The 20,342-nt window shown below is 47.8% G+C and overlaps 1 protein-coding gene across 1 annotated transcript in view; it reads left to right on the plus strand.

The window, feature by feature from the left end:
* The first annotated feature begins 1,297 nt into the window (after positions 1-1,297).
* The window catches only part of ARHGAP39 (Rho GTPase activating protein 39), a 152,031-nt gene continuing 132,986 nt past the window's right edge, over positions 1,298-20,342 (plus strand). The window contains exon 1 of the mRNA XM_075495405.1: positions 1,298-1,416. Coding sequence (XP_075351520.1) covers positions 1,406-1,416 — 11 coding nt within the window. The 5' untranslated portion in view covers positions 1,298-1,405. The remainder of the gene's footprint in view (positions 1,417-20,342) is intronic.

Here is a 20,342-nt window from a genome sequence, read left to right on the forward strand (position 1 = left end):
GTGGGGTGCACAGGTCCCACAGGGAGCTGTGGGGTGCAGGGGGGTGCAGGAGGGGCACAGGTCCCACGGGGAGCTGTGGGGTGCAGTGGGGTGCAGGGGAGGTCTGTGGGGTGCAGAGGGTCACTGTGGGGTGTAAGTCCCAGGGACCCTGTGGGTCACAGGGTGCTGTGGGGTGCAGTGGGGTGCATAGGTCCCACGGGGAGCTGTGGGGTGCAGGGGGGAGCAGGGGGGTGCAGGTCCCACAGGGGGGCTGTGGGGTGCAGGGGGACACAGGTCCCACGAGGAGCTGTGGGGTGCAGGGGGGGTCTGTGGGGTGCAGGGGGTCACTGTGGGGTGCAGTGGGGTGCACAGGTCCCACAGGGAGCTGTGGGGTGCAGGGGGGAACGGGGGGGGTCTGTGGGGTGCAGGGGGTCACTGTGGGGTGCAGGTCCCGGGGGCCCTCTGGGTCACAAGGTGCTGTGGGGCGCAGGGTGCGCGCGCACACGCGTGTGATGTGCGTGAGCTAATGGGAGCGCAGGTCGCGTGCGCGTCCATACGTGCGCGCGTGGGCAGCGCGTCGGCCGTCACACGTGCGCGTGCGTGGAGACGTATGGGCACCGCGCGCACCTATAGGCAGCGCGTAAGCGTGCACGTGTGTGTACGCACGCGGGCGGTGGGTATATGTAACATATATGTTCACCTCCACGCGTGTGCGGAGCCGCAGGTCCGCCGTGTCCGTGCACACGCATGTACGTGCGAGCGCTATAGGTGCGCGCGCCGTGGGTCGCGTGCCTACGTGCGCGTACGTTAACGCACGCTGCGCTGGCAGTTAGGTATATCTGCGCGTGTGCGCACGCGCGCGCGCAGCGTGCGCCCTACACGCACGTGCGCGGGCACGCGTGTCCACGCGTGTCTGTCTACACGCCTGCGACGCCGGCACGTGGGCCGCGCGTGCACGCCCGTGCACTGTGACGCGTCTATAGGCGTGCAATGCATGCATATAGGTGTGTGAACACGCGTGTGCGCTGCCGGCGCGCGTCCCCGCGCACACGCGTGTGCCCCCATCCACGCATGCGCACCGCGCCTCACCCACGCATGCGCGCTGCGCGCCCGCCGCCGAACTACCACTCCCATCAGCCCTCGCGGCTCGCCCCGCCCACTCCTTCGGGGAGGGGGGCGCGGCTTGAGGCGGGGGAGGGGGCGTGGCGGAGCTTCCCGGCTCCGCCCCCTCCGCCTCTCCCCATTGGCGGCGCCGCCGTTGTCGCTGGTGACGGCGGGACGCGGCGGGGCCGCGGCGCGAGCGCCGGCCTCAGTCGGCGGCGGGGCGGCCGCGGGGCAACTGGGGGGGGTCGGTCGGTCGCCGGGGGGGCCATGGGAGGCCGAACCGGGGCCGGGGCCACCGCCGAGCGGTAGGGCCGCCGGGAACATGGCGGAGAGGTGAGAACCGGCACCGCGGGGTGGGGTTGGGGCGGGGGGGGGGTACTGAGGTGGGGGGGGCTTGAGCTCTCTGAGGGGCCTGAGCCCTCTGAGGGGCCTGGGGCCTACGAGGGGGGGAGTTTGGGGGCTGCTCCCCCTGTCCTAAGCGGCCCAGACCCCCCTCAGCGCCCCCGGGGGGGCCAAAGGCCCCCCCGGGGGCGCTGAGGGGGGTCTGGGCAGCTTTTTATTACCCCCGGGGGGGACCTTCCCTGTCCCCCCCCCCCATATATATCTATATAGGGGTTATGGGGGTGCCCCCACCTCTTTGAGGTGCCTCGAAGGGTGTTTGCCCCCCACACACACACACACCCACCTTGGCGGGCATCTGTGCCTCTTTTTGGGGAGGGGGTGTTTCCTCCTCTCCTCATCCTTCTGGGTGTATATTGGGGGGGATGGGTGTCAGCACCACCTTGATTTTTGGGGGGGGGGCGGGGGCATCCCCACCTGCTCTGCATGGTGTAGGTTTGGATCTTAACCCCACCCTGCTCTCTGTGGGTGTGGGGGGGCGAATCCCAAAATCCCAACCCCACTCTGCCCCCTCCCCACATCCCCCCCCTGCTTTTGGTGCATGGGGGGGGGGGCTGGATGCACCCACCTGGTTTCCTGTGGTTGCAGTGGGGGGGTGGGCTGGATCCCAACCCCACCCTGATTTCCAGGGGTGCATTGGCAAAGGGGGGGGGGGGGGGGGCTGGATCCCTGCATCCCAACCTGCTCCCTATGGAGGGGCTGGATCCCACCCTGCTCCCCCGTGTCGGGGGGGCGGGGGGTGGGGTGGGTATGGAGGGGCTGGATCCCATCCTGCTCCCTCTGAGGGGGGGGTTATAGAAAGGCTGGATCCAACCCCATCCTGCTCCCTGTGGATGCTCTGCAGGGGGGGTTACGGATGGGATGGATCCCCCCCCATGGGATGCAGGCAAAGGGGGTATTTTTATGGAGGTGTAAGGTGTGGCAGAGTGAAGGGGGGGTGCATGGGGGGGGGGACACAGGGTGGCGTGCGAGTGGGTGTGGATGCAGGGATGGGGCTGGGGGAGGTGGGTGGTGGGGCTGCAGCAAGGGAGCACAGAGGTGGAGGGGGGGATGCACTGGTCTTGGAGGGGAGAGAAATGGCCGAGTTGTGGTGTTTGTGCTGGAATGGGATTTATTTATTTCACATGTGCAGTGGATGGCGAGCCGCTGGTTGGATTTTCTTTTTTTTTTTTTTTTTTTTTTTTTTCCCCACTCTCTGCGCTGCTCTGCTGCTTCCCCAGACCTGCATTCTCCGGCTGCAAAAATTGCAGGATGGGAATTTTTTTTTTTTTTTTTTTTCCCTCCCCTCCATCCTTGGCGATAGCAGTTTAATCAACCCTTGGGTGACCTCTACAGATAAACCTGCAGCTGCTGTGCTCCAGTACCTCACCTGGCACATGCAGCTGGGTGGGCTTAAGGGGAAAAAAAAAATGTTTTTAAAAGAAAATTAATGAAATTGGGGAGCTTGGTGTGAGCTCTTGGGTACCTGCAAGCAGCAGGTGGCTTGGACAGGGGTGCGCCTCTGGTTGGGTGTATCTGGACCGGTTGTAAGCAAGGTGTGAGACTGTGCTTCGTGCCACCCGGGCGGCATCGGTGGCCGTGCCGTTGCCGCTGCCATCCATGGCTGGTTGGTTGATCTCCTCCATGAAGCGTCTGCCCAGGCGGTAGCTGCGGCTGAATGTTAATATACCACATGATCGTTAAAAACAGCGTGATTGCACCTTGCTGAAAAATCTGTTGCCTTCATTTGCAGCGACGTTGAGAGCTGATTTCTGTGGTGCTAGGGGGAAGCAACACCCTCGCGATTCCATCATCTGGCTGCTGCAAACTGCCTCGCTGCTGACTTTGGGGAGGGGAGGGGAGGCTGACAGTACTTGGGTATTTGGTTTTTGTGGATGTGAATTAGTCTGTGGATGTGAGATCTTGGCTTATGCTTGCAAGATGTGATCTTACGTTGACTGATAAATGCCTCTTGTAGTTCTGTTACCGAGTATTGTTCCATGCTGTACACCTTTTTTTTTTTTTTTTTTTTTTTGGAAGGGAGAAGCTATATATTTCTCCCCCATCCCTTAGGATGGGTGCAAGAGGGAGGGCTCAAGACATCTAGCAGAGTTACCCTTCCTCCCGTCAAAGGGAAGCACAGACATCTCCCCTGGGGTTTTGTAGATCCTTGCCCATCAGCAACCGGTAACTTCTTTTCTGTGTGTCTTGGCCGGTACATACGCTCAGCTGATGAGGAGCTATCTTCCCAGCCTAAAATTTGGATTAATCTAACTCTGCACCAGAGTTTTTGAATCGCTGCCGGCAGCGCACCTCATTCCTCCGGTACCTGGGATGGCTTTCAAGTCTAAATGACTCTTTAATGTTAATCCCAATGACTTGAGTTATGCTAATACCCTTGGGAGAGAGAAATTCAGTGCTCTTCCTTTGGGAGGAAAGGCATATGTTGAGGCTCTCAATCTCTAGGGAAGTCTTTGCTCTGATGCTAAAGGAGCTGCTGATGGGGTATTTCCCACCAAAATCTATGGTTGCTGTATTCTTCCTGCTGCAGACCAAGACAAAACCAAGGTCTAGCCTGTCTGCGAGCCAGATGTCTTCATGTAGCTCTCTTCCAAAGGAGCTGGAGATGGGTTCAAAGGAGCTTTTCAAACAAGGCTGCTAGCAAGACATCAAGATTCGTCAGTGGCTTAAAAAGAGGGGAGGGAGCAAACTTACTGTCCTCCTGGTAAAATTAATATTGCTGATGTAAAGGTGCCCGAGCAGTGCTCGCAGCTGAATTTCTGTGATTTATTGTTCACTTTGAGGAGCCTGTAACTGTAATTCCTGGGTATACTCTACATGGCTTAAATTAGGTCATTAACTGTCCTAATAAGAGAAGCAGAAATGCCATAGTCTCCTGTAACCTGCAGCTCTGAGGGAGCGAGAGAGAGGAGGTGCAGCCAGTTGGCCAAGAGCCCAGAGCTTTGTAGCTTGCAGCCGAATAAAAGGTGGGTGAATAGATGCAGGAGGATAAATGTGCTTAAATCGGGTGCCGGCAGGATCTTTGCTGGGAGGGTCCCGCCGTCGCGTGCCGTGGGACTTGCTGCTGGGACGGTGGAAGCGAGGAGGGGTCAGAGAATCATAGAATCATTTAGGTTGGAAAAAGACCCTTAAGATCATCGAGTCCAACTGTAAAAGGTTGGAAGCAGAGAGATTGCTGAAGTCTGGACCGTTGAAGGTTGTCCAAATCCTGACTGACGTTGCATTTCACAAAGGATTTTCCCAATACCCGTGGTGGTGAGCGTGTGATTGGTGGGTGCACAGCTTTTATTTTGATTTGGGGGAATTTTTTTTGCTGCTGCTGTCGTGTTGGGACAGGAGCCACTTTCTACCCTGGTTGCAACCACGAAGTGGGTTTTATGGTTAGTCCTAGACAGCTGCTGCAGCTGTTAAACTTAACAGTGATGCCGGACGTACTCTTGACCAGCTTTATGAAGATGAATGAAGATGTGTTTATGTGCGCTAACAAACTTGGCAACATAAGAGCAGTGAGATGATATAGGTTGCGTGGATAACAAGGCCAGCTTTTTATTCTGATTTCAAAGTATATCCCTTCTGCCTCCTTCTCCCTAGCCTATATTGGGCATTTTGGACCTGTGATTGTGGGTTATAACTATATGAGTGGTAAAATAACATCATCTTGAAGCAAGAATATAGGGCCTAGACCTGATGATTGAGAAAGCTGATGGGTTGGAGAAGCTAGTTCTAGGGTTTCCAGATGCTTTAAATAATGTAGTCGAATCCCAGATCCTGTCTAAAAATAATAATAATTTTTTTAAAGTATTTTATGGGAAATGCTTGCTTTTTCTGGATGCCTGGCTTCTGAAAAATAGGAAAATAACAGCTGCGTGTGCGCGATCGGTTTGACGTCAGACCTCCTGGGCGTGTGTTGTCAAACAGCCCTGCGCAAGGGCAGAGCTGCTCGGGAGCGCGGTGCCGCTGGTCGTAGACCTGGTGCATGTTTGTTTTGCTGGCCTGTTTACAGAGCTGCTCCTTCACCTCTTTAATATTAAAAAAACCTGGTAAAATCTGGGACAATCCCAGCAGCCTGTCTGTACATAACTTATCTTTAGAGCTGTGGCTTTCAGCCACAGTTGAAAGCTGCCTTATTGCCTGTGGTTGTGATATCTACAAACTCCATCTCTCAATTAGGACTCCGTGTCTCCAAAATCCTTAAGCTGGTCCTGGCAGGATTGTAGAATGGTTTGGGTTGGAAGGGACTTGAAGATCATCTAGTTCCAACCCCCCTGCCATGGGCAGGGACACCTTCCACTAGATCAAGTTGCTCAAAGCCTCATCCAACCTGGCTTTGGACACTTCCAGGGAGGGATAAGGGATGTCCAGGCTGCATGTGAAACCCTTCTACCTAGAGAAATGATGGAGTCTTGTTTGCTGAAATATTTCAGCTTAGACTGGACAAAGCATTAGAAAATCTTGTCATATGGACCAATGTGACCCTCCTTTAGTAGGAAGGTAGAGGAGGCCTGTTGCATCACGTAGGTCCTCTCTAAGGATAAGCCTGATGTTCTTGGGTAGAGCTCCAGGGAATGAGTTGTCTCAACTTTGTGCCTGTTTAAAGCTTTGTGAGGAGCTATCCTGGAGGATTAGGTGAATCCACAGTTCTGTACCTGGATTTGAAGGTGACCTACTTTGGTCTTGAACAAGTCCTTAAGCTGCATGCCATCAGCTCCTGCCACCACGTGGGGGTTGTCATCTGGGAAACGTTTGTGGGGTTGAAGTCTTGAGCTGTAAAAACGTGCAGCGTGTTGGTGTAGACAACTCCCCCCCTTGCAAAGTAATTCCTTTAGATAGGAGCACCTTCCTAAATCCCTGTTCCGGCAGTATCCTGTTGTGGTTTCTCCTTCTTCAGGTCAACTGACCTGGCCATTATTTCTCCTGGGTCAGTCTGCTCTGACTGCTCAATCTGCATTTAGGCTGGTGAAGCTGAAGATCCAGGGCAAGTTTTTCTGGGTAAGTTTCTAAGTAAACTATAATCTAGATAGTAGACACAGTGTCTCATGAGTAGGTATCTTGGTTTGATGCTGGTTTGGGCAAGGCTCAAGTCCTCAAACCATTCTGGCAATCAACTAGTATTAAGACCAAAGACTTGTGGTGTGTTGTTCCTCTTCTGAAAGATGAAGGGTTTAGAAGCTCACCTCTAGTAACTTGTGAATATACACGATTTAAAAAACAAACAAACAAAAAACCCCTACCCAACAACCTTTAAACAAAAACCCACAAACCGAAACGAAACCACTGAATACAACCGAGAAGTCTGTAGGGACTGGGCTGACTCCAGGAGTAAAATTTACGTATAATCCAGTAGGGCTGCCCATTCCCTGACGGTGCGGCAGAGCCGTGGAAGGGACTGGCTCTGGGGGATGGATCGTAAATCATCAGCTGTAGGATTTTTAGGGATTGTAAATTGTCAGGCGTAGGATTTTTAGGCTTGACTGTAGCCCCTGTCACTGTACAGCAGCGTTTTTATGGCATGCTTATTTGGATATGTTTGCCCCAGATAGTAAATATCAGTGAGAACTTCATTTTGGCTACTGATTAAGATAACTACAAAAGTTAGGATGATCTCTTCCCTCCAGTACCTTTAAAAAATAATTTCTTGTTCCTGTCTTCAGCAGCCAGGCTCTCCCTTCTGCATTTTTGCTTCAGTGATTATTTCCTTACATGCTCTAGATAGCGTATTGAACCTAGACCTTTCCTCTTCCTCCTCTGTCTCTTCTCAAAAATAAACATTTCTGCTGTAATACTTTTCTTTTTTCACTTTGCAACTAAGCCAGGCTGGCTATTTTTAATTCCAGTTGCCAAGAAGCAAGCGAGGGATAAATGTACATCAGGTGCCGAGGGGAAGAGAAGTGGAGCACTCTCTAGACAGCATCTGCACCGTGCCCTTGGAATTAGTCGTTACTCCTTAAATTGCTCGCAGGAACCCCCAAAGCTGGTTTTCTCAGTTTACCAGCTCCTGGCTAGCAGTGAAAGAGCCACATTGTGCTGTTACAATGGGAGGTGCCTCGTTTCTCAAATTCTGCATCCCTTGCTGTTTCTCTGGCCTTAATAGGTCTGGTGATTGTACTTATTTTCCTCCTTTTGCTGTTGGGGTTGCTCCTGCCCTTTAAGTGTTCTCACAAACAGCTCTGCAAGAGGCAGTCCTTACGGATGCCCAATTTCTAGGGAGCCAAATACATCACTCTGACTTTCGGTACTGTCCCAGCTGGTTGACAGGCAACTGGATATCCTCATCTCTGCGCTCTCAAATGGAAAAAAAAAAAATTGTTTTCAAATTGTTAAAGTGTTTTTAAACAATAAATGGGAAGGAGATGGAAACGGGCAGAGAGGGCTCATTAACTGTGACGTGTGGTAACCCAGTGGTGTAATTTAGAGAGCAGAAACCACTATTCCTGCAGTGAAAGATGTGGAAATTTTTGATTGTTGATTAACATCTCATAAAACTTGCAGCAAATGAGGCCTGAAATAGACTGTCAGAGGGAGAAGGCTTTGCTTATTGTATTTTACAGACAGCGTGATCCTAGAAGGTTTTGTTCCTGGATTGAACATTGATTGTAAGTTATGTTTCTGCTATGGGAGCAGAGCTTTTTGACTTCTGGTTAATGTTAAAGTTTGCTCGTTAGTGCTGACTTTTTAAAACACAGTTTGACTGGGAAAAAAACCCTTGCCGGAAGGGAGGGTGGGGTGTAAGGAGCAGGGGATTAGTGATATCTGGCCTTGAATGTGGCATAGAGGAAGGATGCTGGGGGCTTGCTGGTGTTACGGCCACCGGTGACTTAGCCAGCCCTGGATCAGTCGATACTTGACCTAAAGGTGGCTTGCAGGCTGCTCTTCTCTTATAATAGTGCTGTGCATAGGGACCGGGATTATAAATTAGAGTAAAAACCTCAGTAAACATTGGATAAAAATGCAGTGTTGTATACTGAAACTTAGGATTTCTGACCTTGCCGTAGTGCTGAGGATGGACGTATTCTGCGTCTGCCTATATGCGTATATGTAAGTATATTGCATTGGAAGAGGCTGCCCAGGGAAGTGGTGGAGTCGCCATCCCTGGAGGTATTTAAAAGACGTTTGGATGAGGTGCTTAGGGACATGGTGTAGTGGTGGGCTTGGCAGTGTTAGGTTTACGGTTGGACTCAATGATCTTAAAGGTCTTTTCCAACCTATATGATTCTGTGTGATTCTATGAAATGCTGTTCCCATTCTACAGATGAGAAGAGACCTCGATGTGTTAAAAGTCATGTGGTAAAGTGATACTGGAGCCTGGGACCTCAGCTCTCTGGGCCACAACTGGTTTTGACCATGCAGTCCCCTTCCTCTTTACCACTGAGGAGTATAGAAAAAGCTCTGCGTTGAAGCTAGATGCCTTCCTTACGGTGTAGCCCCTACAGAAAACACGCATGTCTGGTCCATTTGTGCTCTTGTCGGATGCACGCGGTTTCTGGGCTGCCTCTTCCCGAGGTGATGACATTTCTCTGTCTGCCTCGTTGCATTTTTATTGATCTTCCCTCTCTGCTCTGCGCTCTGCTTGAATGTAAATGACTTCCACGGGCAACGTGTTTGGAAACCCAAGCTTTTCACCATCCGGAAACGTTACTTACTGTGCGAATTGAAGCTATAGTATTATGATTTTTATTGATCTTTCTGTAGCGCTTCTTGCAAGCCTGAGAGCACTTCGCACACAGTTGGGAGAGATCATTGCATTAGATGGAAAAGTGCAATCGCTTATTGACTGCAATGTGGCAGTCTCCTTTCTAGCAGAGAAGGATGGACAATAGGGTGTGTTTTAAATAATGGTGGAATTCAGGTTACTAGAGTCAACCCACAGTCCGTCCAAGATGTTTAGACAAATAGTCCCTCTTTTGAAGTCTAAATCCTTTAAAAGAATACAAATGAAACAGCAACGCACTGTCCCTGGCAGCTTGCTGAGATGCAGAGTTACACGTGGACTCGAAAGGGAAAATGCTGTTTCTTGAAGAGCCTGCCTTGCTTCCTTTCGGTATGCTGCGGGTTTTCATTTTTCTTTGGTGTCCATCTGTTAAATTACTCACGTTGAGGAACGCATCTCAAGCTGGCCAAGCAGCGCACTGAGCACACACGCAAGGCTTTGGAGGATGTACGGATGTATCATCGGTTTTATTAGTAATTAGGCTGTCTCTTAAGTACTTTCTGAATCCTGTTGCCAACCTGAAGTTGGCTTTCTGGATGCTGTTGTTCTGCTTCATAAGCTTCTTTGCTCCCTTTAATCTAACGTGTGCATCTGTGAATCCATGTCCCCTCAAAGGCAGGGACAGGAGAAATCCTGTAGAGACTTCTCCATGTGCCTGGTGCACTGCAGTGGCTGAGGCTTTAAAAAAAATAATAATATAACAAAAACACAAACGCCTCTTACTCTGGCAACATTTAATGTGGTCAGGAACCCTTGGGAAGAATTAGAGGGGGGAAAAAAAAAAAAAAAACCACACCAGGCAGGAAAATCACTGTTTGGAGCAGAGGAGTTGAGGGATTTGTGTGCACGCATCTCTGACCAGATCAGCAGGCTCTCGGGGAGGCGTGTGGTTTTCTTCCACTTCCCAGAAAAATAGTGGGATTTGGGTGAAACGAGCACGGAGGAGGTTGTTTGCTGAGGCTGCTGGACTCTGATTTCTCTGCTTTGCATCCGCTTGATTAAGCATGACCTCTGCTACTTGCTGCTTGGGGTTTTGGTGGGTTTTTTGTTTTTTTTTTTTTTTTTTTGAGTTGAGATCATCTTTCAGCCCTCGCTGGAGTTAAATCTAGTTGCTGTACGGAGAAGGGAGCAGGTCGGCTCCCCACGGTCCCTGGCAGCCTGCGTTGCTGTGGGTATTGCAAAAAGGGAGCATGGGGAAGAGAACAAGAGGTTGCTCAAGTTGCAGGAGCTACCTCGGGCTTCTGGTGGTTGTCTCTCAAGGACATCCACCGCGCTGGCAGCTGAACACCTAAAGAGCCGTTCACTCGGCAAGCTTTCTTTTTAATGCAGTTTTCCTTTTGAAGGTGGGAAGGAGACTGAGGTCTGAGTCATTTGAAACCCATCCCCTTTGCAATGTCCCCGGTGGGTTTCCTGCCTTTCTCCTTCATGGCAAGGTATCTCAATGCTTATTTGAAAGGTGACGCTTCCTCTACCTCTCCAGTTCCTACAAAACCTTCCCTTCAACTTTTTGACCTCTACCTAAGGCCTGCTGTGGGAAATAAGAGCAGGTGTATCTCGGTATGCCAGTCAATGTCCAAGAGTAGTATCAAAGCACTGGGACTGGTAGAGCTCGGGTTTTTTTCCTTTGCCTGGCTTTGGAGAGAGCAGGAAGGTGCTTCTTTGCTTCCTTGCACTAGGCAGGACTCGCCATTTAGAAGGATCTCCATCCAGAGTTATGCACTGGGACTTGCCATTTAGGATCATAGGATGGTTTGGGCTGGAAGGGACCTTTGAAGGTCATCTAGTCCAACCCCCTGCAAGGAGCAGGGACATCTTCAACTCGAGCAGGTTGCTCAGAGCCCCGTCCAACCTGACCTTGGATGTTTCCAGGGATGGGGCATCGACCACCTCTCTGGGCTACCTGGGCCAGGGTTTCACCACCCTCATCATAAAACATTTCTTCCTTAGATCTAGTCTGAATCTCCCCTCTTTTAGTTTAAAACCATTCCCCCTTGTCCTATCGCTACAGGCCCTGCTAAAAACTCTGTCCCATCTTTTTTTATCAGCTCCCTTTAAGTTCTGAAAGGCCACAGTTTAGAAGGATCTCCATGCAGAGCTATGCATTGGGACTGGCTGAGCAGTGGCCACCAAAGGTATGTTTCTGGAGAAGGCTGCAGGCAGACGTTTGCTCTCCTAGTGCTCCGAGCTGCCTTGATGATAATCCAGCTCTGGTGCAGAAGACACGCAGCACTGACAGTGAGGTGCTGGACCTTGATGGAGCTTCCTGACTCAGGCTCTGCCGTGCATGGGTGAGAAACTCTGCTTGCTGGGTCGCAGCAAGCTCAGCTGGGGTGGAGGTCTTGCATTGCTGACTTGCAGTCTCCTGTGTGGATGACACCAGGACCAGAGTAGCTTGCATCATGATGAGTGTGTCCCTAATTGAGTGTGGCTTGATGAAATTGAGCAGTGGGGTAGCAAAAGCGTATAGGAAGCTCTTTGGTTTTATAAATTTCAGATTCAAAGGACTTTCATTACACCCCCCTGCCCCACCCAAGGCTGCAGAGAGCGTTCGGTTCCCTACTTCCACCTTCTGTGCCATTTTCAAGAGATGCTGTTGAATCTGTCAGAGCTCCTAACAGCACTGCTATAAGGCTGTACGGAAAAATTGCAAATGAGTACATCAACACTGCTTTCATTTAGAAGCCTTTTCTTTTCCCCTTCTAGTTCTGCATATCTAATGTCTCCTTAATGTCACCTTGAGGAATCTATATTGTAGTGTGACTGTTCAGTGCAGTGGATCGTATGTGTGGAAGTAGGTGGAGCATGTGCTCAAAAAATATCCCCCCCTGAAAAAAAAAAAGTGGTTTAGAGAACACCTTAGCACATTTTCTGGTTTAGACTTTTTTTTTGTAGTAGGAAGTTCTCTAGGTCTTTGTTCAAGGTAAGTAACGTGCTTAGAACTTCAAACCATGACAAGTGCCTCTGCAGTAATTATTTTTCTGTCAAACTTGAGCTCGCCTAAGCAATGCACCTTTCTTCTTCAGTTGGAAGGGAGAAGGTGCGTGGACAGAGCTTTTCATTACAAATAGAAGTGGGAATAGGCTCTGTAAGAAGAGGAGACTTGTTCTGAATGTGTTGATCAGGGTTTTAAAGCCACCTGGATTGAGAAGGTACAATGCCTGCCTTACTCAAAATCTGTTCTAGAAATTCAACAACTCAATTGTTGCAGCCTTTTCTCAAGAATAAATGATTTCTTGGCAAATCCCTGCACCTCTGCGTCACCTCTGCTTCTAACGCTGATGTTCTCCGCTGCTCCTTTTCACTACCATGGGATGGACTTCCAACCTGAGGCAAGACTCTTAACAAAAGCAGCTCTTCTATGAGTTGTTTTAACAGTGTTAAAAAGTAAGGTCTTGTAGTGGAGACTGAAAATTCAGGTCTGGGAACAAGGTTGACTGTTCACTACTAAAAGCAGAGTGCAGAATGAGGTTGAGGCGGCCTTGTGTGCAGAAGACTATAGGAGGAACATAGGATAATGCAGTGGGGGGAAACCAGGGCTTGTTTTGTCATCTGCACAGTCCCCCAGGTTGTCTTCTGAAAAGATGACACTCCAAACAGGAGACTAATACAAACCCTTGGAAGAAACCAAGCTTGGTGTGCAGGAGGAACAGGTTTGGCAGCAGAACCCTCTATTGTCTGATGCTTCTCTACGTAGGAAGCATCTGATCCAGTCCTGTAAGCCACAGGTTATATTCGTCTCGCCGTGGCTGCCTCGTTTCACAAGGCCAGTACTACTAGGCGTACTTGTGAACGTTCCTGTCTGTTAAATGGGAACTTGTTGAAGGTTGCTCCAAAAGTGGATCGAAGATGGTTAGAGATAGTGCTCCAAAACATGAAGGAAAGCGTGGCTGGAATTCATGGGCAGTAGCTATCTATTTGGGATGCTGTGCGGTCATAAACAGTCTCGCCTGATCTTGCCTGAATATGGATGAGCTTTCCATCAGCTCCTGCCCGTGCACCACCGCGGGCGTTATTTGACTGTTCCTCGAGCGTGTTACTTTAGTGAATCAATGTGTCTTATAAGCAAATGGAGGGGTCTGTAGCCATTGGAATCTTGAGGTACCTATCCTTTTAGCAATAAGGGAAATATAAAAAATCTGTATATGTACTTTTGGATACTCCTGGCATATGTGTCTCCATCTGCACTTAGAGTATGCGGATAATGTGGCTAAAAACACACTTGCAGATAACACTGTATAAATTTTCCCCCTATGGAGTGAAAATATCTTTCATTAAGACTTTTATCTAGGGACAAAGCAACCTTTTGGGGGTATAATTTTGCAGGAATACCTACGTACTCAGGCACTACAGATAAGTTCTTGTGTCTCATAGTATAACCGCATGCTTCAAAGCACCCTTCCGGTGGCTGATGACAAGGCAAGCCTTCAGAATGGAAGCGCGCTTGCTTTCCATTAGCATGGGGAACTGCAAACATTATGCATAGCTACCCATACAGTCAAAACCGAAACAAAAATACTTCATTTTGGCACCCTGGGGTTAGATGCTACAAGCTAGTTGCAAAGCTAAATAGACTGAGCTTAAGAGTAGTCCTTCTCTGTTTCAGATCCCACTGCTAAGACTTGAATTCTGAGTCTCTTCTTTGCTCCCTTTCACAGAAATGAAAGATGCAAAATACCCCGATGGGGAAAATTGAGGCTAGAGCAGTGTATTTAATATGCTAGTGCCATGAACAGATGTCCTGCAGTTGGTTTCCTTTTGGAGAACTTGTGAGCTTGGAAAAGGGACGTACAGAGGCTACTGGAGAAGGCTGCAAATCTGCACATCGAAGTAATTAAAGGTTATCAATGACTCGTGTATCTCCCTCCACCCACGTAACTGCGATACGAGCACTTGCGTTCTCTTTTCATAATGCATTTCAGACGATCCTGTATGGCAGAAATCATTAGACCCTCAGGATTATCTCGGCATTTTCAGCTCCCATCCCAAGGTGGGCCTTTGGCTTTAGAGTCTGTGTGGCAGAAAAGCAGCTGTCACGTAACTACTTTCATCTTGTCTCCAGTCATTCAACTCAATTTCACGTGGCTACTAGGATCTTGCCTAGCAGCAGAATCTTTTTTTTTTTTTTTTTAACAAAATGCTGTCTTAGCTCTAGAATATTTTTTCCCTTGATTCTTCAGTATATTGACACCTTAAAGTCAGCGCTCGAAGTGCTGACCTACAATTCTGAATGCAGGCGCAGGATTTATCCCAAAGTGAGAGACTCGTGTGCGTTCATCTCAAGGACGTGGTACTGAAATTAAGAATATTTGGGGTAAATTCTAGTTCAGTCTCAGTGTACTGATTGTTTTACAAATAGAGATCAACTGATTTTTAGCCGGAGATTTGCAAGGCTAGAAGTTGTTTGGTAATCTGTTGATTGAAATTCCTAGAAGAGGTATTAATACCATGCGAAGATACCAAAACTGAAATTAATGTCTCCCAGGTATGTTAGTGTGCTCCTCCAGCATATCATTTGTATGATTATGGTACATGGCTTGCTCCGATTGCAGTATCATAGAATCATCAAATGGTTTGGGTCAGAAGGGACCTTTGAAGGTCATCTAGTCCAACCCCCCTGCCATGAGCAGGGACATCTTCAACTAGAGCAGGTTGCTCAGAGCCCTGTCCAACCTGACCTTGGTCTATCGTGGCTAAACCCTACAAAACAAAACTGCCTCAGGTGGGATTTGTGCTTTTGCAGAATTGCATCACAGAGGCCTTAAAACCTTGAAGTTTGGTACCCTGAAGGCCAGCCACCTGCCCTATAGATGGAGCACAGTCCCTGCACCCCCGAAATGGGGAATAAAGTAGTTTTTTTGGGTAGCTGCCCTGCTTTTTAGCTGCAGATTCCCACACCTCTCCATGGGACAGTAGGTATGAGGGACCAGTGACATCGTACGCTGTCAGCGCTGAGCCATGTTGGAGATTGACTTCAGCTGGGAATCTGTACTGGCGTGAAACCTCTTTATCTGTTTGGGGGCAACATCTGAGATGTAGTGCCCTAGGCTTGGGCTTAGGCATGAATTCAGGAGGGAAAGGACCTGAAATAGGATTGTTTATACCAAGTTGGAGCCAGGGTTTACTAGCCCAGTATCCTGTCTCCTGACAGTGGACCTTGTCTTCATCTTCTGTGGTCCTGGGAGATGGGTATGTAGCAACTACAGCTCTGGGTCCGTGACTTTATGTAGCTGCAAAGGGTTTTGTGAGTGGTGGTAGAGCTTTTCGGGGGACCGGACTCCGACGGGATGGCATAAAGAAAAGGCTAGCATTTTTGGTGATCCTAGTGTCCTCTTAGCAAAGCTCTAGTACATATCTTGACTGTGTTGGGAGCACGTGAACTTAAATATCTTTGAGGTGAATATCTCCTAGTGGTTTAAATATCTGGATCTTAAATATTGCTAAGTATCCTTTATTTTCCCATTCCCTAAGTGATATTTTAATCCTACAGTTTGCTGAAATATAATTGCCATGCTCTTCTGTGGGTAGACTCTTGGAAGATCTTTATCCTGGAGCTATGCAAAGGCTGGTTATCTCCTGTTTTTTAAAGGCAGCCTTTGTGGGAGGCAAAGGCGCAGCTCCCTCCAGGAGGTAGGAGGAGACCTTCCCTTCCTCGTTTGCTCGCTAGCGTGGACACAAACTAGCAGCTGTAACGAAATAACGGACAAGGTAACTTGGTCCATAGCATTCAAAAGTATATCCAGAGAGTGTTTCATACTATGAAGTATCCCAGCCATGTTATAAAATGAACCCTATTGCCAGGAAGGCGAGGAATTGGCTCCTGGAAGACAAGATCCAATTAACTGCAGTGATCAATGGCAATCTATTAAAAACTCCACTCCCTGGACTATGAAACTCTCATAACATCTGTCCATAGTACCCTTTAAGGCAAGATGTGGCTGTTTGAGTGAGTTTTCTGATGTTACCTTTTAACTTAACTGGTTTTAGCTTAGTAAGAACTTAAGGCCACATGAAATTTTAAACCTGTTTTGACTCGAGCAGCATCCTTGCCGAGTGACCTACCCACTTCAGGGTTGTGTAATCATATTTTCTTTTTAATACATCCCTAAGAGGTGTTTAGACTGGGAATAGAAAGGCACAAATGTCCAAGAGGGCTACAAAAACCTGCAAAGGTCTGTCAAAGAACAGGGGTCAGCAAGTGGAAGATAAGAAAGGAATGAGCAATAAATGTCTTAAGGCCTATGTAGGTAATAAGTAAGTAGTCGGGACAAGGTGGTGTGTCAGGAAGACAGGATTGATTGGCAAAGTAGAAATGTGGGGGATAACCAGCATAACCGTAGCGTTAATACAGAGGGACATAAACTAGCAAGAAGAACAATGGATGTGAAGGAGGGAGAGGATGCTCCAGGCTACGCATCAAAGTTGCGTGCAGCGAGAGGAATGTAGAGGCTTTTTGATAGTGATAAGGAATGAAGTGGAGTGCAGGCTCAGGAAACATGGCGAAGTTCGCAGTGGTTGCGATGAGGACATGGGCAGCATTTCACTTCCTAAGTGGCTGCTGGGTTCCTCAATGACAATTGTATTTAATGCATTGCCTTTACCTCTTTAATGCAACTCTGAGAGAAATCATTTGGGTACGATAGTGAAAGCAGGGAACGTAAAAATATTCCAGCAAAATTTAATTCAGGGAGAATATAGGGAGAGTTAATGTCTCTTCTGGGGGTTTTTTTTAGCCGTTCTTGTCCTGGAAAGTCGTGCAATTAGGAATGCCTTCAAGGTATTTGGTTAGGCAGTGCAGAAATACATGAGCTTAAGAATTGCTACCCTAGAGATTTGCCTGAAGTGGTAGGATTTAGAGTGGACCGGGCAAACTTTGTAAGCAAGAGTCTTGTATAGGCCTTTTGGAGTAGGGGCAAATATTGGCTGTAGTGACATAAATGTATAATACCCCTTTTTGCATCAGTAAGATATACAGCAGAAACTACTAGAGCAAGAACAGCGTATACCTCAGTACAAGCACTGTCAAAACTAGAAGGTCAAAACAAGAAGGGTGAACAGGGGTGGTGCAGGAGGAAAAAATTATTGAAAAATAATTTTGTCTGCCCCAGAGGTCTGCAGAGAGGCTCCAGCTGAAGCCTGGCATGGGTAACTGGATGATTGGAGTTAACTGTGACTTGGAGTAATTTGACTTGCACAAAGTGCTCTTTAAACCGTTTAGCAAATGTTTTTTGCATCTGCTCATGCAGTCAGTCTTATGAAAGATAACGTCCTCTTAGCTTGGAAATAATGTGAAGGATGATTGCTTTATAAGCAAAAACTAAGACGGGGGAAGACTTCAGGTGAATATTAGAAGGTTTCCATATGTCGCATATAAGAAGAGCTGTCTAAGCAGGGAGTAGTACAGGTTAACAAATCGATATCGCTGCTAGCCACCTTCCGTGCGGTTGCAATTTTCCACTCAAGGGAGTGGAAATAACATGGCCAACTGTACTCCGTTTCTCAGGGTGAAATGCCCAGAGTTACTCCTGTGTGCTCATCTCCGCTTTGCTGCATGGCGGGTATTTTGCTGGAAGTAGCTGTACTCTCGGCACTTCCCTTGCTCTTTCTTCTGAGCTGCTATTAACGATACAGTTGGCATTAGTATTTGAGGATCTTGTAGCTCTTGCTCTGTCCGCTTCGTAGAATCAAACACTGAAAGGGAAAACTTGAGGCTGGGAAGAGGTATTGTCGTTCGTCCTGAACAACTGGGAGAAGCGAACTGTGCATTAACGGGCAAGATACCAAAGAGAGAGGCTGATCATACTGAAGTACCGAAAGATGGTCTGAGGATGCCGCAGGACAGAGACAGATGTTCCTGATCCTTCCCAATGAATGGAAGCTTGTCTTGTAGACTAACGCTTTGCCTGGAAATGTTTTATGTGCATTCAAAGCCAGAAGTGAGATTTTTAGAAAGCAACGAATTGATGGTATCCAACCACCACAAAAAAAAAAAAAACAGTGCTAGTATTCAGTGATTAAAAATTGCATGCTAGCTGAGGTTGGGACATATTATTTTACCGACAGTATTAAGCAACATGTGCGTATTGAACACTTGGAAGCGATGCACAGCACTGTCCAATTCATTGCTTTTTTTTCAGCATTGACTAAAGGGTTTGCAAAGATGAACAAGGAGGGGAAAAATAAAGGACTGTAACGTGAAGGGAATAATTTGAAGGTTAAGTACCTCTGTTGCTGTAGAAAAGCCATCAGACTGAACCTACAGTGATTGCACCTTTGCAAAGGCAAAATGAATAAAACTTAAATAGACAGACAAAGTAGACCTCATTACGTGTTGGGCTCTGTGCTTGCTGCCTTGGTTGTAGATCCCAGTCGGTATCAGTGGGGGAGGAAGGTTAAAACAAAGCTCTCCTGGTGTTGCTTGTAGCTGAAGCGATACACTACTTTCTTCCCTTGAAAGTCTGTTCTCCCGAAGACTAAATACTGCCTTTCGTAGCAGAGCTGTTGAGATACTCGCAGTATTTTTGGCTAGGAAAGATAATGAAGTCTTAATGCAGCAATCCATTTGATAGAGGAGATCAAATGACACAAAGAACTTGAGTTAAAATCCAAGTGTGGCTGGACACAGAAATAGAAATGACAAAGTGTGTGGGATCTCATCTCCTAGCCATCTTCTTCTAAGCACTCCTTTTGTTCTAAGGGCTGGGAGATGAGATGGCAGGACAGCCCGAAGCATATCCCTTAAATGAGAAAAGGGATGGGAAGGGGTCTGGGGAGCCTCTGTATATTTAAAAAAAAAAAAAAAAAATCCAGTGTATTGGTACTTCAAAATCTCTTCTCATACTTTTCAGGGCCTAAAGCTTAGAAACCTAGCAGGTTTCCAGGGAGAGGAAAGACGGGTTTGTGGGTGTCCAGCTTGCTGAGGTGACTGCTAACATGAGATGCGGGATGGAGGAAGAGGAGACACTTGCATCATGACATACAGCTTGAATTGCTGCTTTGGCGGATTCTGACCCGCACCCTCTGACTAGTGCTTTTATGGTTCCTGGGGACGTGAGCCCAAATTTGCCCTCCTAAGCCATGCTACTTGATGGTGTCAAGAAACTCTCTCTTCCTAAGCTCAGGTCAGCTCTTAAATTGGAGGAAGGAGCTCCAGTTTAGCTGTACTATTTTCTAGCTTCTAACCCTTTAATCCACTGTATTGAAGTATATTTCTAAGGGATGCTTTTTCTTCCCACTCCTGGAGATAAACAGAGTACAGATGATGTTAAATGGAAACTCTTCCAACTCGGTCTACGAATTTTGTGTGATGCACTTACTGCAACCACTGGCTTAGGTTCACTTATTGTTCACAAATTTTCTTTCATCTGCTAAAGAGAAGAAAAAGCCTTAAACTGCTCCATAGGGTGAAAATGTTTGGAGCAGATTTTTACATCAGACTCAGGAACTCTTATGTCAGCTGGAGAAAGAAAAAGAAGAGTAATTGAAAATATTCAATACTTCATGAGCCACAGTCCAAGAAAATTTCTAATGCAGCTGTAATATGATTTGGTTTTTAGAGCTCTCTGTATTGATTTGTCATTTAAAAACTGTCATGCTCTGTGTCCATTGTACAAGGAGGGAGGAAAAAGAAAATGCTTTATAAATAAATTTCTGAGGACATACAGAGTGCACTTGGAGTAATGGCTGGACCATAGTAGAGTTGCTTATTGGCATTCGCATCGTGCTTTGGCTGTTAGTGGTGTGTAAATTTTATTTCTATTTAAAGGCACTGTGGGACTTATTTTTTCATGTTTCAAGTGCAAAGAGAAAAACGGAGGAGCGGGCAGGATCTCTTTGGGGGCCCTGCTTTAGGATACATCTTGGTGGATGTCTACCTGTCTCCTCACCTCAAATTCTAGCCTTGCCTGATTATCGGGGAACAAGTATGTTTTATACTAAACATGTCTCTCGCTTGCCTCTGGTTATGGCACTCGGTACTAGTGCCATTTATCAGCCTAAGTAGCAAGAAATTATAAATGTGCTAGAAAAAAAACCTTTAAGAAATTTTAGTCTCTACTCATCATCTTGCCTTATTTTTAGCTACAATTTAGGCCATGTGACCATGGCTTTTAAGAGCATGGGTCATTGACTTTCAGATTGGCAGGCAAGCTTCCTT

Source organism: Mycteria americana, chromosome 2 (assembly GCF_035582795.1).
Source record: "Mycteria americana isolate JAX WOST 10 ecotype Jacksonville Zoo and Gardens chromosome 2, USCA_MyAme_1.0, whole genome shotgun sequence".
Taxonomy (NCBI): Eukaryota; Metazoa; Chordata; class Aves; order Ciconiiformes; family Ciconiidae; genus Mycteria; species Mycteria americana.